The 26,248-nt window shown below is 33.6% G+C and overlaps 1 protein-coding gene across 2 annotated transcripts; it reads left to right on the forward strand.

Annotated features, from left to right (window-relative positions):
- Positions 1 to 5,386: 5,386 nt before the first annotated feature.
- Positions 5,387 to 18,012, forward strand: LOC138328117 (protein FAM47E-like). Of its 2 annotated transcripts, XM_069274753.1 has the most exons (10): positions 5,387 to 5,519; positions 6,827 to 6,983; positions 7,553 to 7,774; positions 8,220 to 8,368; positions 12,427 to 12,541; positions 12,866 to 13,123; positions 13,593 to 13,757; positions 14,283 to 14,360; positions 14,693 to 14,729; positions 15,895 to 16,028. In XM_069274753.1, exons 1-9 carry the CDS (start codon positions 5,449 to 5,451, stop codon positions 14,708 to 14,710), a joined length of 1,233 nt encoding a protein of 410 aa, XP_069130854.1. In that variant the 5' UTR covers positions 5,387 to 5,448; the 3' UTR covers positions 14,711 to 14,729; positions 15,895 to 16,028. The 2 variants fall into 2 exon arrangements, with proteins under 2 accessions (XP_069130854.1, XP_069130852.1); XM_069274751.1 differs by lacking the exon at positions 14,693 to 14,729 and having other exon boundaries at positions 15,895 to 18,012.
- The last annotated feature ends 8,236 nt before the right edge of the window (positions 18,013 to 26,248 follow it).

A 26,248-nucleotide genomic window follows, 5' to 3' on the forward strand; every position in this document is an offset into this window, starting at 1 on the left:
CTCTCCCACCCCACCCCTTCCTCCCCATTCCCGAATTATAATTATCCAGTTATTTATTGTTTCAATTATGTGAAAATATATCAAATATTCCACACATCATCATGCCTCGTCCATAATCTAATGCTTTTTCTATTTCTGGAGACGGATTTATATAAGTTGTAAAACTTGTTTCCGAATCCAAACCTTAGAATTGTAATTGCTGTATGTCTCTCAAAGAAAACGAAATAAAGTTTATATCAAGTTTAGATGTCGACATCGATAACTGACAAGTCGGTGTCACACCCGAGCATAAACACGATTAATCGCCGAGTTACCGACTTTCTACATAATTATTCTTCTGTTTATGTCGGCATCTTCCGATATGATGTCGGCAACTCGATGGCAGAAATATGCCACCATAAAATTGCAATATTTTCTAATTTTCGGATTAACGGGCCTTCGAACTATTAGGCCTTAGCGGTTCGAGTGACCTTAAAATGACTGCGTACTAATCAGACGGCGTGACCAGACCATTATTACACGATTATCATGTAATAAACAAATTATTGAAATTCATAGTTCAGAGAAAAATACTTTGACAACTCTCGGTAAAGAAATTGCTATCAAATATCTTCATCTAGCTACAAACACATGCACACAATTATTTTCATTAGCAATCCAATATGGCGAGTGTTATCCATTGTTTGCGCATGTGTAACAGGAAGGCGACAAGTCGACAACTCGACAACACGACAAGTCGACAAGGCGACAACAGGACAAGTCGATAACTCGACAACACGACAAGTCGACATTTTACCACGACAACACGAGATTCTGTACGCGCTAAATAGCGTGCTTGAAATGTCGACTTGTCGTGTTGTCGACTTGTCGCGGTTCGAAAACGCGACAAGTCGACATTTTAACTGTTAAATCTCGGGTTGTCGCAGTGTGAGACCGCGACAACTCGACAAGGCGACAACTCGACAAGGCGACAACACAACAACTCGAGATGGCCGTAATCAGCCACTATAAAAACTGCAGGTCCGTCAGGTTTTATACTTAAAATAATGGCTTTAAACCAACGGTCGAACCGGTTGTTTCGAATAAACGAAAACTGCCCTGTATCCGTCGGAAAGTCTTTAGAGCTACATTTTGTACAATATGGCAGTCAATTTAACTATAGCACTGGCCCATGGGACCTTTTGAATATTTTAAACGCATTTCAATGGCTAGTAATTGATGTTGCTTCATAATGTATATTTAGTTTTATGTTCATGGGCAAATTATCATTGTTCGTGAAATAGGCCCTTAAGGGGAACTTGGCAGCCAGACATCCGTTAGATATTTTAAAAAAACACGAATTATAAACTTTTGGACTAAATCAACAGCCGTTAAACAAAGTAAAATAAATAATTATTATGCACGAATGAGTGTAAAAAGTGCTGCGGCCTTGGAAGGGAGGCTTTTTAGGCAGGCCTTTTGGGGACTGGCTTCGTAGGAAGCTTTTCGAGGGAATTGGATAGATTCTGGAGAGGACTTAGGATTTATAGGAGCTTCTTAATTGGATTAGTTGGATTTAGTAGTTACATATGACTAGGTTTTATTAGCCCACCATCATCACATAGTGGGCTGTTCAAATCGCTTTTCGTCCGTGGTCCGTCCTTCCGTCCGTTCGTTAACAATTCTTGTTACCACTATTTTTCAGATAGTTTTACTTACTGAGGCCATACCACTTTGAAAAATAGTTCTTCGGGAATTTGAAATTAAAAATTGGAGCGAGAGGTCAACTTCGCTAGCCAAGAGTATTAGTCCAATTCTCTCTACTTTTACGTAAAAAGTAGAGAGAATCGGACTTATACCCTTGGCTAGCGAAGTTGGCGAGAGGTTGGATTTTGTTTTTCTCATTTTGAGAAAAATATATATTTCAATAATTGTAGTATTTAACATGTTCCAATTCATTATATTTGAATGATAGAGAGCGCCTTCGGCCCATTCGCAACACAGGGACCTGGCAAGAAAAAATTTAACCAATAGTGTACATATATATATTATAGTATCAAGGGTATGAACTCGGCGGTCGAGAAAAACGGACCTATTTTTTTGAAACCGTGATTATTTTAATAAATGAGTTCTATGATACTATTATTCTATTATGGCCCTTTCCAGAGGGAACTGTTCTGCTATGGTGTTGTCTGGCGAGGTATAGTCCCCGAGTCGAAGACGAGGGGACTATACCTCGCTAGACAACACTATAGGAGAACTGTTCCCGAGGGAAAGGGTCATAATAGATTTAGTACGTCACATGACATTCATTATGACGTCATATATTTGGTCGCGCGTGCTCATTCCCGGGGGACTATACTTTGGTATAGTTCCCGTAGTCAGGTATAGTCTCCCGTAGTCAAGAAGGACAGGGAACTGTCGCAAAATAGATCATAGCTGTTATCCAATCGCATTCCTAGTAATTATCATGTGATGTACTAAAATATATAGATATGTATACTGTAAGTTAAAAAAAATCGTGCCAGGTCCCTGTGGTTCGCAAAGCGAATTCTTGTGATAGAGGTGTCTCGGTAACGTTATTCTATGTCACTCGAGCGATGGCTAAACCACGGATGCCCAAATATGTAATTGTTATATGGTAATGAGCAAATTTGTTTGAAAGCGTTTCATTGGCCGAACCAATATGGTACATTGTCATTGGGTGACAGAATTAACTGGCTACCCGCTAGCCCACATGGACCTGAGAATAAGTTACAGATTATGTAATCATGGACCCACCATAGTGCCCTAAGACCATTTCTAGACGTTTTAGAGCTCTAGATAAAAAAAAAACGATAAAAATTATACTCTACATGGTACTAGATAGATGTTTTTAAATAAACAATGCGGTACATGCGATACTTATAATTACGCGTATTCTTGTTTGTTTTTTATATGATTTCTTCTATTTTCTTCTAATATTTCAAATTGATAAGTTGATCCTAGTAATTATCATGTGATGTACTAATATATATATATATGTATACTGTTAGTTTAAAAAAAATTGTGCCAGGTCCCTGTGGTTCGCAAAGCGAATTCTTGTGATAGAGGTGTCTCGGTAACGTTATTCTATGTCACTCGAGCGATGGCTAAACCACGGATGCCCAAATATGTAATTGTTATATGGTAATGAGCAAATTTGTTTGAAAGCGTTTCATTGGCCGAACCAATATGGTACATTGTCATTGGGTGACAGAATTAACTGGCTACCCGCTAGCCCACATGGACCTGAGAATAAGTTACAGATTATGTAATCATGGACCCACCATAGTGCCCTAAGACCATTTCTAGACGTTTTAGAGCTCTAGATAAAAAAAAAACCGATAAAAATTATACTCTACATGGTACTAGATAGATGTTTTTAAATAAACAATGCGCGGTACATGCGATACTTATAATTACGCGTATTCTTGTTTGTTTTTTATATGATTTCTTCTATTTTCTTCTAATATTTCAAATTGATAAGTTGATCCAAAACATGTGCCATTGGAAATCACTGTGTCAACATGTACATATATGTAAATTCCCGCTACGCTCTAGCTGTTTATAAGCTCTGTGTAGGTTGATCGCCTCATAATTACTCGGGTTACCGACGACGCTAGCAATATGACCGTGTAACAACTCAGTAGATTACTGGTGCTATCATCGTCTTAAGAGCATCGCAGAGCCTTATTAAATGAAATTTTGTTAAATAATGAAGCTGTAAGAAACAAAACTCTCAACATAAATAGAGAAAAAAAAAGTTGTTGCCTATTGACTATTGATTTTTTTCTTGCATTTAATATGTTTATCTTGTTTCCATTTGGACAAATGCCATAAAATATGTATGTGATAAAACTTAAGACACGTGATATCAATCGCCTTTTTAATGTACTGTACACATGCATCTATAATATTAATACATTATGAACATTGTATCATGTCCAGTTATCTATATTAAGGATGTACTCCTCTGAGAAGGAAAAAAATAATATTGTATTAATTTTTTTCTCATATAGATTTTTGGAAATAGGAGTTCATACCATAAAAGAAAATGGAAGAAAAAACATATGTCCGTGTGCTCGTTTTTGAGCTATTGTCACTCAAAGATACCTAATTGACAAAATACTGGATTGTATGGGATTTTTTGCCGTTTTTGACCATAAACACCAGAGATTAAAGCCATAATTTCCTAATCTGATCTTTGATATGTATGGATGTTTGTAGAATTTATTTTCCTGTAGTATTCTTTAAAAATATACCAGTTTTGACTAATAAGACTTATGCTTTTTCTCAGAATAACAACATATGCTACCCCTACCCCTTAATTTTGAGCTACAAAAAATTAACCCTTTATAGAAATAGTTCTGGTATTATTAAACTTTTGTTAATATTTTGCAAATCAATAGGGAAGGGTTTGGTCTTTCTAAATTAGGCAGAAAAATGGGGGGGGGGGGGGGATCCTTGTTGTTACTTTTTTGCCCCAGTTGAATATTTGTTATTTTACAGTACTACATGTATTTTAAAGTAAAAAATAAAAGTGCTCAAATTAGCATTAGATGTAAAATAAAGTTATAAAAGTCTATCTTTTCACGCATTGATGCTCGTTATTTTGATTACCTTGAACCTAGTAAAGATTTACAGCAAAAATTAGCTCGATGCAGCTAAAAATGATTGCGTAGTGATGATTTAAGTAAAAACAATTTCAGTTAAAAATGTTAAAACTGAGGCTCTACTCAAAGCGAAAAAAGACGCTATTTCCAAATGGCCGCCAAATGGGTCATTTCTTAAAATCTCTGTTTAAAAAATCTACTAAAAATAGAAATGTATATTTTTGACAAAATTTGCATCTGGCAACTTGCTACAGATATTAATGAATTATATTTAAAAAATCTCATAATGTCTTTGATCTTTGTCGAGACGAGACTTCAACGGGACTGAAACCTCAGAAGAATGCATCCTAAAAGAAATAAAAAAAAAAGGTTCATCTTGTTGTTTTCATAATTTTGCTGGAGTTCGTGTTGTTTACTAACTAAATTTAACTACTTTTTTAATATTGTAATATACATGTACCAAAACTTGAACACTCGAAAAGGAGTAGATTTCATGCGAATTACTGCCCTTTGACCACCGACAAAATATTGATTTCCCGCGTTATCCGACAATATTACCTCCATTTGAAGAGTCGTGTAACCATGGGTGATATACGCGTATGGGACTACTTTCTTTATTACTAATATTAACATATTATTTAAGAAATTATGATTATAACTAAATTTCAAAATAAAATTAAACGGACAATTATTTTATTTGTTGATTAAAAATATTTTATTGTTGTATTTGCATTGTTTACATTTGAATTGTGGTTTATATTTTTACTCGTATGCGTATCCGTTAATGTGTGACTCGGTGTAAACAAATGGAGGTTGGTTGAGAGTTGAAACAAAAATGGCAGAAAGGAAATACGATCTAGCCCTTGTAAATACACTAACAGACAAAAAAGTTCGGCTTCATCCATGGTAAATATTTGTCAATAACGTACTTCGTTCACATTGATAATAATAAGTGAAGTATTCGGTATCTGAACCGATTTCAAACAATCAAGAAAGTCAGAATCACTGAATCTCATTAGATTCGAGGACAGGTTAATGTCTCTTAAGAAAACCAAATTTACTGTGGGTCGGTCCTTCTTTACAACCACGTTGACCATGCATGCTCATCTTACGATTTTCACAGTCAGTGACCAATACATTGGATGTAATCAGGTCGGGGAAGGTTAGTGGTTTTCCTCATATTGGATGTAATCAGGTCGGGGAAGGTTAGTGGTTTTCCTCGAGCTGATAACTAAGCTGTTTAAATTTAGTGCACTATGGTGTAAAGGTAAGCTTACACTCAACGTTATATACAAGTTCAAATGTAACGGAGAATACATATGCAGAACAACAGCAAAATACACATGATTCCTGTCGATTGCCCTGATTAAGATTAAAACTCTGGTCTGCGCTGTAAAAAACTGTAGTTATACCAACTGAGCCAAAAAAGCATGACAGAGATCTCATTTAACACTTTGCACAAACCACACTGATCTTTTTCTTTTACACAAGTGCATGTTCGGGTATATTCGGCCCTCTTACAGAAATATCATTTTCTCAGAATTTTCTGATCCCAATTCAGGAAACCGTGTGAATGCAGGATTACGATAGGTGTAAGTGTGTTTGTTTACAAAGAAACCGAAGGTTAAGGCCGCCTGTGCTAGTGGCAATTTCCGACTTTTATAACATGATGCTGTCTGCTGGTTTCGGCCCCCTACTGGAGTTTTCGGCCATCAAGTGTGAAGTTTTCGGCCATCTTCAATATTTGGAAATATTTCAATTCCTAGTGAAAAATTCATCTCATCAAATGATTTAGGCATGCTTAACGAAAATATTTTTTATTTGTAACTAACGCATTTTAAATATTTTCTGTCTCTTATTAGACTGATCGGACGTTAGAATATACTTAGTCAATTTCACTGGTAATTGGCACCAACTAATTAATCATTATAAGAGTGCATGCTTTTATGAACGTAATACCAGTACAGTGTATATATTGAATCGATGTTTAAAAGTTACCATGTTGATTCCTAGCTAGAGAGAACTTCTCTTAAGCTCGATCAGTTAAACATCAGACTACTAATCCAGAGGTCCCGAGTTCGATCCCTGGCAGAGGCAGTGATTAAATTTGATATAAAATCTTGCACCTTGTTACATAGATGATCTGTTTCTGATCAGCTCGTTATAAAAATGTTTTCAGTCCATTATATTTAATAATGTCCTATCTTATTCAGGTATAAAGAAAGATTACAGACAAAGCACATCAAATCTTTGAAGCCAGCCGATACTTCAAAATGTTTGATGGGAAAAGATTGGCTTTTCCTGAAGGATGGTTTGGATGATTTTAGAGATGGCTTGCCACCACCAGTTCAAGGAGATGTTTTCATCAAGGTACAAAACAAGAATTGACATGTTGATCAATTAGTCATGAAACAAACATTACCTATTGTCATGAAAATATTTTGAAATTTGTTTTGATTTTTGAACCACCTTATCCTTTTTAATTTTTGGCTGAAAGCAATATGAGGTGAAGTCATCTAGTAAGAATTGATACGCTATATAATGATGTAGTTACTTTATAAGAACATGTTACTTATCCAATAAAAAGCACCTTTTTGGCTTTTGTATGTAAATGTATATACTTACCATATCTTTCAATGTTTTATGCAACTTTCTGAAACAAGGCACATCCTAAATTACTTTGCTGACCAACATTTACAAACAAACAAAAATATTTGAGGTATTAACTTCTGTTGGATTATCTGGTTTGATGTCAGCTTCTTCATAATTATTTGACATACAGTATAAATTATAAACCTACTCTTTCTAATAATGAACGTGAATTATCACAATCAGCAATACACATGCAGAGTTACATTGAAATCAAATCACTTATTAAAAATAAATGTGAATAGCTGGCAGTTAGATAAAGGAATGTTTAATTAGTTGTTTTTTTCCAGGGAAGCAAAGGCCCAGGACCTAATGTAAAGCACAGTAGTGAGAATGCTAAGGTGGTGAAACAGCCAGCCGTTAGGAATCGATTCACCAAACATCAGATTTGTTTCTCGAGACAAACCCCTCTGCAACAGCAGCGTAGGGATCATATAGATGAAATTGAGTATGGTCTAACACAGCATCCTCTGGCCCTGTACCCTCACCTGGAGGAGAGTGTAAACCCAGAGGTCAGTGGTGATTGTTTATTTGTTTCATACGAAGATTTCATCAATTTGTTCAATGTCTATATCATATACAAATGTTTACATTCAAAATGTAACATAAAATGTGTTGGGATCAGATATAATAAATAATAAGTCAATGTGTTTTTGAAAATCAATTATTTTCATATTTTTTAAAATGTAGTATTTTCTTAAAAGGATTCAAACATGGCATGCTTTGCAGGGAGTTTTAATGATTCAAAGTGAGTTTTCATATTCAGTATCAAGCCTGTATTACTATGATTAAACTCATGAGAGATGTGTTTCAATCAAATCAGAACTTACAGACTATTTTTAAGGAAAAGGGAGAAAAAATACAGTACCTCAATCAAAAATTGTGAATTAAAGTTAAAATTTATCATTAAGAATTGTATTATAAATATGAGGTTATTTATCATTATCTTGTTGACAGCTGTTTGAGGACATTGTGGATATCCTTGACCCTGAGATGAACTTGGACTCAGAAGTAGGTTCACTAGAGGATTACGATGAGGAGGAGGAAACCACACAAAAATCCGACGGAGACAGAACTCCGGAGGTTGATCCAGATAAGACACAGGAGTAAGCATAAAAAAATAATGAAAAAATACTTAAATAATAACTAATGAGCATAAAACTTTTTGGATCCTTTATTCCGCCTTTGCATATTGCAGAGTTAACTCCCTTGTAGGTAGGTATCCATTGTGACGTCATTATTTTGTGAGCAAAGTTCACACCGTTTTCTCCAATCAATACCTACACACATGGGCAGATAACTCTGTAATATGCAAAAACAGAATAGATGATGACAAACAGATTCAAGTTTTAAATCTCAACCTGATGATGCCATTTGAATGAAAAGTTAAAAAATATCCTTCCTTCCTATCTCAAGATGATAGAGAAGGAACTGTATGTGGTTTAAGTCATTAGAAGGTACATTTATGAAGGAAACATGTCAGATTTCAAAATGGACCGAATAAAACATATTCACTTAAAACCATTTTGATTTAATCCTTTTCTAATGAAATTATGTCAGGAATATTGAAAAAAAAATGTTTGTTTATTTAAAAAGATCTGCAGCACTACTGCAGAAATTTAGGCTCAAACCTAAGCCTATACTAAGGTACCAAAAGGTCAAGAAGAGGTGAGAGGGCACTGTAGTGGTCAAGTTACTAAATAAATATATTGTCTAATATTGTTTCATCAAGGTCACAAGCCGCTAAATAAATGTGGCTACCTGATACACAAGTATGTCATGTATTGTTTCTCAAATAGTCATCATTATCTGGCACCATATACATTTGTAAAAGAGAGAGATAGAGACCTCAGGTTTTTTGATAGGAAAACAGCGATATTTATAAATATTTTTATTACATTTGATACCTTAAATACAGTTCAGTATTTTAAGTTATTGTGCTACATAACATAGTTGTTATTATTTTGTTTCAAGAGGTTACACAAATATTCAGACGTATAATTAACAAAGAAAGGAAAGAGAGATTGCATGAACTATATATATATCTACCTTTAGATTATTAAAAATGCAAGAAAATGATATGCTATTATTAATTATAGAAGATAATTTTATAAATTGGCTTTAGATTCACGAGAAAATAGCAAAATAAATCATGTAAGAGTGAGGTACATTATTGTAAGCATAAATAATCTATTTATATCTAAAACCTTATGATTATGTTATGTCTATTTCCTACTGTTTAAACCTTCATGTTATACCAGTATCTGGAGCACATAAAACACTGCCAGTATTTATTTCTAGTTTTTTAGCCCACCATCATCAGATGGTGGGCTATTCAAATCGCCTTTCGTCCGTGGTCCGTCGTCCGTCCTTCCGTCCGTCCTTCCGTCCGTCTTCCGTCCGTCCGTCCGTCCGTTAACAATTCTTGTTACCGCTATTTCTCAGAAAGTACAGAAGGGAGCTTTCTCAAATTTCACATGTAGGTTCCCCTAGGGCCCTAGTTGTGCATATTGCATTTTGGGACCAATCGGTCAACAAGATGGCCGACTGGCGGCCATCTTGGATTTTGATAGTTAAAGTTTGTTACCGCTATTTCTCAGAAAGTTTTGAAGGGATCTTTCTCAAATTTCATATGTTGGTTCTCCTAGGGCCCTAGTTGTGCATATTGCATTTTGGGACCAATCGGTCAACAAGATGGCCGACCGGCGGCCATCTTGGATTTTGATAGTTAAAGTTTGTTACCGCTATTTCCCAGAAAGTACTGAAGGGATCTTTCTCAAATTTCATATGTAGGACCCCTAGGGCCCTAGTTGTGCATATTGGATTTTGGGACCAATCAGTCAACAAGATGGCTGACTGACTGACGGCCATCTTGGATTTTGATAGTTAAAGTTTGTTACCGCTATTTCTCAGAAAGTTTTGAAGGGATCTTTCTCAAATTTCATATGTTGGTTCTCCTAGGGCCCTAGTTGTGCATATTGCATTTTGGGACAGATCGGTCAACAAGATGGCCGACTGGCGGCCATCTTGGATTTTGATAGTTAAAGTTTGTTACCGCTATTTCTCAGAAAGTACTTAAGGGATCTGTCTCAAATTTCATATGTTAGTTCCCCTAGGGCCCTAGTTGTGCATATTGCATTTTGGGACCAATTGGTCAACAAGATGGCCGACTGGCGGCCATCTTGGATTTTCATAGTTAAAGTTTGTTACTGCTACATATCTCAGAAAGTACTGAAAGGATCTTTCTCAAGGTTCATATATAGTATGTAGTAAAAGTTTGAAAAGCAGGGAAAAGATCCCTCTTTCTGTTGTCAGACATAGATCATTCTTTGGTGGGCGCCAAGACTGCCAAAATTTATTTCTAGTTTTATATGTGTTGATTGTACAATTTTTTTTAAGAGACCTTCAGGTATATATTTAGATTACAAATTGAGTCCTGTTATACCAACACAAAATTATCTACTGGTAAAATGACATAAAAATCACTGAATATTGTTTGTACATGTACATTGGATGTTTGCATGATGTTTTCATTTTTGATATGAGTTACAATGTATCATAGGTCATGGTGACCTATTGCGATAGCCTTTTGTCCGTCGTCGTCCGTCGTGCGTTAACTTTTTGTTGTGAACACGATAACTTGAGTAAATGTGAACCGAGATTGATGAAACTTTGTATGTAGCTTAATATTAACAAGATCTCGGACGAGTTCGAGTTTCAGGGTTGCTGGGTCAAGTTCAAGGTCACTGCTACTATTTTTAGAAAATCCCTATCAGCACTCTAGCGGCTTCATTCCTTGAGTGATTTTGATCACACTTCACACATAGACAAAGGATCATAATATCTCAGACAAGTTTGAGTGTGAAGATTGCCAGACTAAGGTCAAGGTCACTGTTACTATTTTTAGATAATTTCTTTGTCAGCTCTCTAGTGGCTTCATTCCTTGAGTGATTTTGATCAAACTGCACACAAATACAAAGGACTGAAAAGTTTGAGTTTCAAGGTTGCAGGGTCAAGGTCAAGGTCACCGTTACTATTTTTAGAAAATCCTTTTCAGTGCTCTAGCGGCTTCATTCCTTGAGTGATTTTGATCAAACTTCACACAAATTTAAAGGACCATAATATTTTCGACAAGATACAGTTTCAGGATTGCCAGGTCAAGGTCAAGGTCACTGTTACTATTTTTAGGTCACCTGACCATACGTCATAGTGACCTACTGCAATAGCCTACTGTCCATCGTGCGAATTGTTATTCATATCAGTTGATACATTTAAAGTGTTAATATTAATATATATAAAGTGTTTTTGTGATTTTTCAACATCAGACGGGTAGCATTCAAATAATGACCCACGTATATTAAATATCTTGACTGATTCATTTACAGATTTTGGTGAAAATTATACAAAATTTGAATACAAGAATATTCTGAATATGATGATTTTGTTTCGGGATCCCAAACACTCATTTATTTCGTATACTGTTCACAGGGTCCATGGATGATAAAATTAGAAAGAAAAATAACAACCATATGTCAGTTATGATAAATTGTTCCAGTATGCAAATTCATCCAAGACCTCATTGCATACAGAGTTTCATCAACATCAGTTCATATTTACTTCAGCTTCTGTGTTGAATACAGGAGGGAAAAAATTAACACACCATGTGTTAAAGTCCCTCTTAGCTATTATGTTGGCCCTTATATGACAAATTACTATTGGATGTCAGGTGACCGTTAAGGCCCATTGGATGTTTGCATGATATGAGTTACAATGTATCTGCATATTGGGAAATAAATTGTAACTTTTCCATAATTCTACAGCCTGTGAAATTACAAGATTTCCATACCAATTATTACACTGTACATCGTAATACATGTAATATATACGATAAATATTACTTTACAATACAGTGTAATTATTTCATAATATTAAATTAATAATATAATCTAATTTATTGATCCGTCCATTATTTTTCAATTTGCATAAACTATTAATAAAAAATTGTAAGCAAAATGTATGCATGTGTAATTTTCTCTTTAAGGATAAATTGAAGTATTTCATTACCACTACATACAGAAATATGATCACTTTCTCTTCATTTTGATGACAATTCATACAAGTTTATTAGGCATGATAATAAAGTTATCTTAATTTTTTTTTCCAGGACAGATGAAAATGTTGTACGGAATCCATACCGATGGCTGCCTCGTAAGGAGGAAAAAGAGAAAAAAGATAAGAAGAAATCATCGGACCGTGGGGGACAAGGCTCACCCTCCAGAGTAAGTGGTGATTATTGAGGTTAATGAAGTCCTCTCATTCTCATCGTATGTCTGGCTTGTTTTATATTGGAACAAGTTACATCACCATTTCAGCTTCAGAGTTGTGCCCCTTTTTTCCAAAATGATTATATGTATTTGTTTCATTCTGTATATGAACTCATCAGGTGCCCGTAAAGGCCCATGGGCCTCCTTATTTTTTTTATTTTTATTTTTTAGAAAATAAATCTGAAATCAGAAGAAAGTATAAGTTGACCTCCTTGATAACAGTTCTATTATATTGATTAATGAACCTGATGTTATGATTGATGGATTTACCAATTTCAGGGAGAACATATACAAAAAGTGACAAAGGAGTTTTGTGACTGGGTGGCCAGTCTCGGTGGGGAGGAGAACAACATCGAGGAGTCCACCATCACAAGTCTGTTTGCCAGTGGTTACGAGACCAAACCGGCCCTGTCTGTACCAATACATGTGGTGGAGCTTACAAATGTTCCTCAGGACCTACGAAGTACAGCTCCGGGGGCACAGACACAACAGGCAAACAAAAATATACCACCACCAGAGAAAAAGAAAGACAACTGGGTTTGTAAAAAATAATTAATAATGTTTTTTGTAAAGAAGTTCTTGATAATAACTTGACATGATTATTGAATTAAATATCGCAATTTAAAAAAAGAAGTGAAAAATATATATGAGTTTTACATTACATTTACCATAAAGCAATTCTTGTATGAGGAATCTTTACCACTTTCCACCATTTTTAATTTTTCGTGGGCTAGAATTTTTTTTTTTTATTCAAAACTTAAACACTCCACTAAAAATATCCAAGCATTAAATATGAGTGAGCATATGTTGTATTTTAAGTACATACACTATATATGTGTATCCTGCCTTTGATACATTGGAGCAGGTTAAAAACAAAGATGCATGGGACTTATGATATTGGGTATGGACTTATTGGCTTAAAAGTATTCCAAAAGTAATATACAGTGTATATACAAATTAATGAAAGTATATATCCATATGTTATATTTAATTTTTTGTTTTGCAGAGCTACACAGGAAAATATGAACCAAGTTGGGTAAAATTCAAGTATGGATCTTGGTATTTAGACCCGAAGACTTGGAAGATGAGAAATTACTCTGAGCCCCTTATGGATCCTAAAGAGATTAAAGACAAGGAAATGTCTGAGGCTAAGAAGAGGAGTAAAGAACTGGTGTGTATACTGTATCATTTTAAGGTATACAGCTTGTCTGCCAGTAAACAAAATGTTTACTAATACTACTCCTCCTAAATCAGTGGATTAATTTCAATGATATTTGCACTAGTTATTTTTAGACCACATGCAACTATGTGTGAATTTTTTTTCAAATATTTTTCAGGGGTACTTTATAATATGATTTAATAAAGAGTTTACATTTTACTGTTAAGATCGTTATATATAAACTGTGAGATTGTCTCTATTGTTGGTTAAAAAAGCCATTTGATGCAAATATAGCTACTGAAGTGAATAGATATGTAAATGAAAAAGTCATTAAGTCATCTTTTAGAGAGGCATCAGAATATAAATAAGCGAAGAACAATTTTAATAAGAACACATCCACACAATCAAATGAATTTCAACATATTTATTATAAGATAAGGTGAACTAGTATCTTTGAAATAAATTGCATTTAGTTATATTCTTTGAGTGAAAACCAATTTTGTACATGTAATACAATGACATTTTTGTTTTTAACAGAACCAAGAAATTTCCATTTCTCATGGAGCAAAGGCATTCTCTGAGTTTATGAACCGGCGAGATGACCGTAAACCTGAGGTATGTTGAATATATATATGGTAGTTATTTTAAAAACCATGAAATACAATTATGGCTCCTTTTAATTTTCTGTTACAGCAATACAGCATTAGTCATTTTAATGGAATTCTTCATTTTTATTCTTGAATATTTATTTATAAATCCTAGAATAAATGTTGGTTTTTACAGTTTTTATGATTAATAAAGAAAACACAATAATTAATTTATTCCTTTGGATAAGTGCATGCTTTAAATTCATTGGTATTCTTTAAGAAATTTTACACAATGGTCAGATTATTTCCCTTTATGTGTACATTTTGTCATACTCTTTCACTCCTATTAATGCTTTTCAGTGTCTCAGTGGAGTTTAATATCTTAGACTAGTGTTTGGTTAGTGAATTGTTCAATGTTTGCATTCATGAATTTTACATCTTACTTGTTTACTTGAACATCTGACCTGTTAACTTTTACATCTGACCTATTTACTGAGTTTTTAAGTTTTTATTTGTTTGTGAGTTTGAATATTTTATTATTCTCTGCCAACAAATTATTTTTCAATTAAAACTATTCTATTGGGCAAAAAAAAAAGTATTGGAAAACAAGCAGTGCCTATATTGATCCTTTCCTGACAAGTTTTTAATTAGTTGAAAAAGGAATTCCAGAATCAAATGCCATCAAAGTCTACAAAGCAAGCTGCATTATACAATCAGTTATGTATATATATTGCTTACTTAGTTTCAATCTTATAGTCTTAGGGGAAATGTCTTAAATTCTGGTGTATGGTCAGAAAGTGTTCTTGAATATACATTGAGTTTTTTGTTAATTTTTTGTTGTTGTTTTCTTTTTACAGATGTTGAGTAAAATTACACACACTCCTTGAAAATTGTCCACTCTCTCAACCTGTCATATTTCCATTATTGTGTGATCTTTAAAAGATAATTGATTTTATATATGGAAGATTTTTTGTTGCGTCATTTTGACATTTTCATCAATGCAAATATGATTAACTGGCTCTGGTTTCATAAAACAATTTAGGTTCAAATGGACTTTTGTAAGATAAAAAAAAACTTATCAACATCATTACGGAGATCACTTTTATTTTGACACAGCGTGGTGCTTTTTTGTTTAGATAATCAGAAATTGGAGCCTGTAATTAACTGAAAGAAACGACAATATTCAAGTGTGTGAAATTCCAATTAAATTTAAAAATTGTTTTGCAAATAAAAGAAACACAAAATTTTCTTCCTTTTTGATACACTACTATCACAAATTATACTACAAAATACTGTTATGTTACGTAAATTGTGGTGTCAAATATGTGAAAACTGCTGTCAATTTAAAGATTAATTTATTACTCTGAAACAAGTTTGCAAGAAACAATAATTTTCAAAACAAAAAATAAAAAATAAAAAAAGATTTGAATTATTATTTAGTCATGCCTGTATACTGCAATTTGCATTTTACTATGTTATTAAAATATAAGTTTTTACTACTTTCAACAAGATATTAAGCTTTTGAAAAGGATAGTAATTAAGTTATATTTTTTCTTTTGCAGTTTTTAGTAGAAGTTGAAGACATTCAACAGAAAGCGGCAGAAGAAGAAGCAAGAAAGCTGGAGGCAGAATTAGCAGCTAAGAATAAGACATTTTTATATAGGAAGAAAACAGAAACAGTGGAAGCTACATAATTAATGCTATATAAATATTATTATAATGTTATGTTATGAAATGAGGAACTGGTTAAGTACAAGTACCTATATACCAGAGAAATACAATACCCAACAACGCGCTGACTTGTAGGAATTTATTCCTATATTCCGTCCATTTGTTTACCACAAAATCTACCAGAGAAATACAATACCCAACAACCCGCTGACTTGTAGGAATTTATTCCTATATTCCGTCCATTTGTTTACCACACAAGCTGGATTTATGGCATTAATTTCTATCAATTTTTGTCATCACCCAAGTCACTCATTTTCTAGAATGTTGGAGGTAAATAATTTATATAGATTTTTTTTTAAATTTGTTTGTAATTGCATGATTCATGTGTCTTCACTGTGATATTCTATACATTTATGTTTTCAGATCCAAGTCTTAGATGTTTTGGTACTTTTTATGCTATGTACATTACAAGTTACATAGAATGAAAATAAGTATTTTTAAGGAGAATTTATTTGTCTTATATTATTTTTATTGTGTTTCAGACACTGGTTGGCATATAGCTCCGAAACTGTGCCTGGTAGTGATTGAAAATAAATCTTGTCTTTTTGCACCATTACATTATTCAACACCAATTGTTTATTGTTGAATTTTGATATGTTGTAATGCTACATGTATATTTAAGGTATTATTATTGACATTGCCTCTGTAAACTAATGTTAAATGCAATGTTCATTTGAAAAATGATTTTTTATAGAGTCTGTAAACGTTAAATGAAATTTGTTCTAGACTGGCCACCAGACCCTATTTAAAGTTGTTGATAAGATTTTTCTCTGCTGAATTATCTCCCCCTAGTTTGAAACTAGGAACTCTAGAAAATGAGGCATGTTGTAGATACAAAAAATATCAAATCAACTGAAAGTGGTGATTTTCATGTTCTAGAGGCTGGTGGGGAGTCTGCGTTTGTTAATGTCTAAAATGTTTTTGAGAAAAGAGAACATTAAAAGAAAAGGTTGTAAATCTGGGTCTGTATATATATTGTTATGACTTTGTACACAATTTAAAAATTAATTGCAGTGTCTTCTTATTGATTCAGACTCAGACAAGATGGGTATGTTAATTTGCAAGTTGATGGATTTGTGTTATGTTTATTAACCATACAACATACATTGTCAGTCAAGCTCTGGTTAATTTACAAGAGTTACTCCCCTTTGTCAACAGATTTTGTAAGCTCAAGGTTTGTTATAAATGTTTGTGATTGTTGGTATGTATTTTACCGATACAAATTTATCTTATCATATTATATTATATAATTTAAAGATTATTCCAAGTAACATCTACATACACTGATCATTGAAATTTAGGTACACTGACTTAACAATGGATGATTAAATGTTCAACTTTGTTTTATTTCAGCCTTACAGTAGTAAACAGAAAACATAATTGATGAGAATATTGTTTTTCATCTTAAATAAGACCCCTCCCGCAAATAAGACCCCCCGATATATTTGAGTTAATTTCCATAACTTTGGAGGAAATCTGGAAATATGTCGTCAATACAACGGCTTCTATTCGTCAAATGCTTTATTTTGTTAAGAGTAAGTTAGTAATGTAAGATTTATTGTTGTTGAATAAATGTAATATTTATGGATATGTGCATATGTATGCACCCATCCCAATTTCCTTTTAAAACGTTTTACAATTGAAACTCAAATGATGATTTGAATCTTAAATCTGAATATCACAGTTATTTTCATTATTGGATCGCAGACACACATATACACGAAGCCAGGCGCCGTCTCCAAGGAATGATCCAACGTCTCCTTTGTCTATTGTTTTTATTTTTAAAGGATATTGCAGATATATTGGAAAGCAGCTGGCTTCTTTATCAATTAAAACACAGGGAAATATCCCTTATTAAGTTACTGTACACTTGTACACACAATGTACCATTGTATGTTATGTTGATGTTTAATTTAATGAACACCAATAAATATTTACAAATCACAAAACTGAATTTGTTGTTTATTGAAATCGCAACACTCCGAAAAAACTTAAACACAATATAATTGTTATCGAATTAATAGTTTACTTTTGATATACTATACTTTCAATTCGTATACTAACTATAGAGGCGAAAAATCTGGCTTTCAAATCACTCACTAAATTGGAGTTTAGATAACCTGTTCTAATTAACATACAACAAAAATATTACGAGCTATTAGGCTAGATATCGCAAGTTATGAAAATTCGTGAAATATAGAATTACTTATCGGTTGCGAAACAAGTTGAATAAAGTATTTAAGGTAATGTTAAGTTCTTAAAGTGAAGACAATCCAGATTGTTAGCAGAAAAATACAGGTGGATATGGGAACTGACCAACACTTATATCTAGTTAGCGACGCAGAAGTTCCCTATACAGTGTATCTAAATTATTCGAGATTTTTAATGTTATCAGTAACATTCCTATCAGACCAAGGAACTTATGTAAATGTTTAAAGTTACTGTAATGAATTTATCGTCACAGTTATGATATTTATCCGTGTTAACATTTATCTTCATAATTGGATGAAAATAATTTAAAAAAAAAATGATTAACTTTTCAAATATGAGTATCTTATCGTTTGACTTCAATAATAATTTAATCAGTTCATTTATATGAAAGAACGTGTATGGAAGAAATTAACTCGCTTAATCTTGGTTCATTTCAATAAAAAATTCGTGTGTTCACTGTTGAAATCGTACAAGAGACGTCTAGATATAGTGCTGACTACATTACGCATAGCTGAAGTGGAATTCGGGAATTTATAATTTCCATACATGTAATTGGTCTTCAACGTGATTATCATATCGTAATAAATCTGTAATAACACAATGTATAAAGTTCAATTAATGTTTCACAAACGAACATTCTATAGCTAGAGCGGTGTTACTTTTTTAGATAAATTATCATAATTTCAAGGAGTTTAATTATCTAAGGTGGCTGATTCATCCAGGTCTACATTATTCACATATATGTATCTTATTTTCTATAGTAATGTAAAAATAAATATTTACGTATCTGGTAATTCAACATGTTTATGGAAAATGTTACGATATTTATCCTACGATCCGGTTTATCCACGTAATTATTGTACCATCCTCCGTTTTATCTACAAGTATTTGAAGTCATTTTTGTAAGACAATGCATCACTACTTTGGTACAGTTGGACAGAGCCAAGTTGACCAAAAGTCTGAAGGCACCATAGCTAACCGTTGATATTGTTACTGTTTTGCAAGAAACTGCAGTTACGATTCTGACACATTACCATCAGAGTTACAAATATAGCAGAGCACGGTGTTAAAGATGCTCCACTGCTGAAAAATGATATTTTTTCACTAACAAAAACAGCAGCAGACGATTTAGTAGTTTTCTTCAGTTACAAAAGTTTCTTACTTTACACCATTACCGCCGTTGAAAAGTTTGAGCTTCTAATTTTAATATAAAAAAAAATTAATTGCATCCCGAAAAAATTCCGTGGCACTATATCCTAATTGGAATGAAGTACTGATTGCGCATGATCCAAAGGGAAAATAAATTATTTTATATTATTTTTTGTGTCAATTAGACCTATGTATTCACGATTAAACAATAATTACTGTTCAAATGATGAATATCATTTATGCTCTGTCGGCGGTGGAGCATCTTTAATCTTCCTATTTCTCCATGCAACTTAATTTCGCACATTACACGGTTGATAGCAATTCGCGAAGATAAATTGCCGCAAGTCCTTGACTTTCATTTCAAAGACAACTTGTGCATTAAATTTAAATTTTAGTGTACTTATGCTGTCTGGTTATCTGTGTGGTTAAGGTGGCAGTGTAAATATAGCACTAGTCATCGAAACGTGGCCCTAGTCATCGAAACGTGACCCTAGTCATCGAAACGTGGCCCTAATCATCGAAACGTGGCCCTAGTCATCGAATCATGGCCCAAGTCATCGAAAAGTGGCCCTAGTCATCGAAACGTCGCACATGAATGTTTTACTGGTTTATTACATAAACCGCTTTTATAATTTTTGTGTCTCATCCGGGGGACAGTCTTCCTCAGAAGGGTAAGCAGCGGTTTACCCGTGACCAAATGTGAGACGATGTCGGGAGAGACGTTAGAAAGAAGAAAATCAGTCTGAAAAAAAGAAAAGATTCCACATTTAGTCGTCATTTACGATCATGCAGTGGGGACAGCCGACACAGCGCTAGCTCTAACGCCAAACTAGCAGGGCAAATAAAAATGGAAGTGGAGCGACTGGTTGAAAGTTGATATGAACGAATGAGGCATGATGATCGCTATTTTCGACAGTGCACTCCAGTGAGGTAGCACTATAAAGTTGACATTGGTTTCTGCAGTCTCTTCAGACAACGCGAATTTGCAAGTGTTGATGAATTATACCAATCAAAGCTGCATACCAGGGCTAAAATCAGTATATAGGTACAAAATACTTTTCCTAAGAATCTTATAAAATTTTGTACAGTTAGTATTGCAAAACTAAAATTATCTTGGTTTGAAAACTATCGTTAAACTGTGATAAGCCTAACCATCAAGAACATCAGGGACCAGAATAATGACTAATGTCCATCTAGTGTATTCAATTACCACTGGGACCAGAATAATGACTAATGTCCATCTAGTGTATTCAATTACCACTGGGACCAGAATAATGACTAATGTCCATCTAGTGTATTCAATTACCACTGGGACCAGAATAATGACTAATGTCCATCTAGTGTATTCAATTACCACTGGGACCAGAATAATGACTAATGTCCATCTAGTGTATTCAATTACCACTGGGACCAGAATAATGACTAATGTCCATCTAGTGTATTCAATTACCACTGGGACCAGAATAATGACTAATGTCCATCTAGTGTATTCAATTACCACTGGGACCAGAATAATGACTAATGTCCATCTAGTATATTCAATTACCACTGGGACCAGAATAATGACTAGTGTCCATCTAGTATATTCAATTACCACTGGGACCAGAATAATGACTAATGTCCATCTAGTGTATTCAATTACCACTGGGACCAGAATAATGACTAATGTCCATGTAGTGTATTCAATTACCACTGGGACCAGAATAATGACTAATGTCCATCAAGTGTATTCAATTAACACTGGGACCAGAATAATAACTAATGTCCATCAAGTATATTCAAATAACACTGGGACCAGAATAATAATATGTCATCTAGTGTCCATCTAGTATATTCAATTACCACTGGGACCAGAATAATGACTAATGTCCATCTAGTGTATTCAATTACCACTGGGACCAGAATAATGACTAATGTCCATGTAGTGTATTCAATTACCACTGGGACCAGAATAATGACTAATGTCCATCTAGTGTATTCAATTACCACTGGGACCAGAATAATGACTAATGTCCATCTAGTGTATTCAATTACCACTGGGACCAGAATAATGACTAATGTCCATCTAGTGTATTCAATTACCACTGGGACCAGAATAATGACTAATGTCCATCTAGTGTATTCAATTACCACTGGGACCAGAATAATGACTAATGTCCATCTAGTGTATTCAATTACCACTGGGACCAGAATAATGACTAATGTCCATCTAGTGTATTCAATTACCACTGGGACCAGAATAATGACTAATGTCCATCTAGTGTATTCAATTACCACTGGGACCAGAATAATGACTAATGTCCATCTAGTGTATTCAATTACCACTGGGACCAGAATAATGACTAATGTCCATCTAGTGTATTCAATTACCACTGGGACCAGAATAATGACTAATGTCCATGTAGTGTATTCAATTACCACTGGGACCAGAATAATGACTAATGTCCATCAAGTGTATTCAATTAACACTGGGACCAGAATAATAACTAGTGTCCATCTAGTATATTCAATTACCACTGGGACCAGAATAATGACTAGTGTCCATCTAGTATATTCAATTACCACTGGGACCAGAATAATGACTAGTGTCCATCTAGTATATTCAATTACCACTGGGACCAGAATAATGACTAATGTCCATCTAGTGTATTCAATTACCACTGGGACCAGAATAATGACTAATGTCCATCTAGTGTATTCAATTACCACTGGGACCAGAATAATGACTAATGTCCATCTAGTATATTCAATTACCACTGGGACCAGAATAATGACTAGTGTCCATCTAGTATATTCAATTACCACTGGGACCAGAATAATGACTAATTTCCATGTAGTGTATTCAATTACCACTGGGACCAGAATAATGACTAATGTCCATCTAGTATATTCAATTACCACTGGGACCAGAATAATGACTAATGTCCATCTAGTGTATTCAATTACCACTGGGACCAGAATAATGACTAATGTCCATCTAGTGTATTCAATTACCACTGGGACCAGAATAATGACTAATTTCCATGTAGTGTATTCAATTACCACTGGGACCAGAATAATGACTAATGTCCATCTAGTGTATTCAATTACCATAGCCGTTGCTTAGACAATAAATTAGAATAAACTCAAACTACCACAAACTCATAATAATGCCAGTCTTGAAACCACAACCACATATACTGCCATAGTGTGATTAGGAACGATTAGGAAGTTCACTTAGAGAGGTCATAGCGACCGATCCTAGCCATTACTAAACAAACAAACTGTATGCAGTGAGAGAATGTGAATTCCAAACATAAAACAATTCCATTATAATGCTACGTTTTTATGTTATTAAAATATGTTAAGAAGGCTAAATACTCGCTGTCAATTAGGATCAACATGTCTATCTGAAGTGACGCCGCCATTGACATATACAACAGCAGATGAAAATCAAAAGTATCATCGTCCAATGAAATACAGATTAAACTTTCAGTGAGATCTGAAGATTTAACACTACACACTGTCATACCTAAACTACTGGTAAAGCCATTAATCAGAGTAAGGCTTGGTAATTTGGTACACGTAATTTATATTCTTATCATTTTATGATTGACAATGTATGTTTTATAATGTTATGATTCTGTATAACATGGAATATTCGAGTGTACTTGTTTTAGTGGTTTGGAGGTTTGGTATACTTCCTTGGCTAGCCAATGGAGTAACTGTGGCAATGGTTATATAACAAATTTTATTGTTTTGATGTTCGTTGTTCCAAAACAGCCTTTAAAACATCGCAAGTTTCTACTTAGCCAATATATCATGTAGTATGATTTGTTCTAGGTCCATACTATATCTTTATACCATTACTTTTAAAGATGGTGTTTTTATATATTCTATGTATAGACATGCATAGCCATGTTTTAGTACAGTGTATGTACTGCTATTTTGATGCAGTTGAATTTGTTGATTAAACATTGAATCTAATTCATACATTCATTGGTTGTTTTTTTTTTGTTTTTTTTTTTGAAGAGATTTTACATGGTACAAAAAGCATTTACATATGATATTCAATTTTCATTATTTTAATCTAAATCGTAATATTCATTTATACACTTTGAATTTCTCTAATATTGTAAACCAAGTTATTTACACGGGCTGCTAGATATAATGCCCTTTCAAGGTGTTCATTGAAAAGACAAAGTTTACTCTCTCTGTAGATATGATATATATATATATATTTCTGTAGATATGATATATATATATAAATTTGCATTGTATGTATTTATTATTTATTACGTGTTTTCACATATATATAATCACTCCACTGAATTATATCATATCTGAAAAGGAGCCAGGAAAACTAGTTACCGTGTAGACAAAGTGGTTTACAGTACCAGGTATTCCCTATACAGTATGATAGTAATTTTCTTGAGTTTTAATTGAACGATTAAATACATTAATTTGCAAGTTGCACCCTTTTAGAAAAGCAGAAGAAGAGATTAAGTAAAAAAGAAGAATAGTAGAAAGAACTGAGAGAAAGAAGAAGTGGCAATGGACTGACAAGGCTCATCATTATCGATTAGATTTATAAAATCATATGTATAAAGATTAGATACCACACAACGATCATGCGATAAAGCAATTAAAGCGTATTCTGAAAATAATTCCCATTTTCTCCACTCATTGACAAATTTCATATGTGTTTCACCCTTGGTGGTTGCAATGTATTTTTCAGTCCTGTGCATATCTTTCAAAGGGTTTTTAAACGTATTCATTGATAAACCAATTTGGAGACATCTAGCACTATAAATATATTGCTTTAGCACTAAAATGACAAGATTATCTGTAAAATTTTTTACAGTTAGAGAGTCCAAAAATGAAAGATTTCTTATTAAACGTAAATGGAATTAAAAGCATCTTTAATATGAATTCAAAATTTGATAGGAATAACTGAACATTTTCACAGTCCCATAATGTATGAAATATAGTCTCAATTTCAGTTTTGCTAAATTTAATTTCACTATGATTGGTCATTATATCAAAATCCACTATGATAATAACTGGTTAAGTTACCAATGACGATGGGATGTTATTTCAGCACAGTTATGTGTCACAGTATGGACATTGTACCTGTAAGTGTGTTTACAGGATAACAGAATTGTATTCCTTTCTGTACTTAGGCTAATCCATTGTCATACAGTGGTTCCTGTGAACAGAACAATATTTAAATTTGATACTCTTAATATGTTAGTCTTGTCAATCTTTATTTGATTCTAAATGAAAAGATGTCCAGCTACGTGTTTACTTACACCTGTACATTGTAGCGTATCACATACAGTATTGTTTACCTGCCGACAATTTAGATTAAACAGACAAACCGATAGTTTATGCCTTTGTTATAAGGACTATCTGGGACGGTTCGAGAATTACTCGGTACTGAGTACAAGTTATGTTCTATTTATTGAGGGAGTGTACAGTTCCATAGGCTTATCAGTGTCACTTAAAGGAAACTCTTATCTTCGTTTTTTACAGGAAAACGAAAGAGAAGTTAGGGAAAATAATTTACTTAAGGATTGATTGTCAATTTTGTTGCTTGCAGTGACTGATGAAGATAGTTAATCTCGTGAAAATGAAGTGAACTGTAGAGAAACCAAATGTTTATTATTGAAATCGATGAATCGGTAAACATATTACAAGTCAAGTTGCATTGTATTTATGTAGAATTTCGGGTATCGTAACAATCATTGCATACTCAGAATACTATTACCTTTAAACCGTACTCTGCTTTTTTAAGTATAAACATAAGTCATTCTTACAAGAAATGTAAGAACTTGTTAGTATAGGCGATTTATTATCTTGATGACTTTTGAGTAATACTCGTGCCACGCTGGGCTTTATGTAGTATGAGTTGAGTGTGATACATAGGGGTTAAGCTACAATACCATTATATTATAGATAACTTTCGTATATATAGGTGGCTGGTTGTGTTTCCACAGCAGGTTTCAGCAACATTTTGTAACTTTAATTCCCCCATAGGAAAGCATTACGTAAGTCAAAGAAAGTTCCAATGGGGAATGTTTAGTTAAAGTGTACACGAAATGGTTTGGTATATAAGGCTTGATAAATGCGTCATTGGATAAAATTTAGAATGGCGAAAGTACGAGTTTCATAGCGATTACAGTATTAGAGATAATGTTTATATATGGTTTATGCCCGGGTATACCAATATATGTGAAATCATTAACACGACAATTTTTAACTACAAATAGTTATGATAATGTATGTTTTTCAAATTTCATTCAGGTCACTCTACAGTTGACTAAACGTCACGACAAAACCTTACCAATAATGATACGAATACAATTTGTCTTTATACGTATCATCCTGATGACCATATTCGATAACACACTTTGCAGTGAGCAATGTTCTTTTTTTTTTCTATTTGTTAACTACATTCAATAGGTAGCGAACAAGGCTATTAATTGAAACCTTGATTACAAAAACAAAATACTGAAAGTATTATTATTTTAAATATCAACAAACATAAACATTAGTCTATGAGCTGCGTGTGCAATAATTGTGTGTTCATCGGGCGTCAGTATTTGTGTTTGTCCCCTTATTATAGCATGCCTTGCACTTAAGATCCACGACTCATATATGCATATGCTGCCCTTAATGCATGTTTGTAAGAGGCGACTAATCTTTGAATCTTATATCTTTTTCCAATTTCTAAGCATTTTCTTTATTTCCAACAACAAAGAAATTACAAATTAGACGTTGAATCAAGCAGACATGCAAGATAATGCGTAAATAGTAGTCATAGACTACTGGATGACGTCAACA

The sequence above is a fragment of the Argopecten irradians genome, chromosome 7 (assembly GCF_041381155.1).
Source record: "Argopecten irradians isolate NY chromosome 7, Ai_NY, whole genome shotgun sequence".
Taxonomy (NCBI): domain Eukaryota; kingdom Metazoa; phylum Mollusca; class Bivalvia; order Pectinida; family Pectinidae; genus Argopecten; species Argopecten irradians.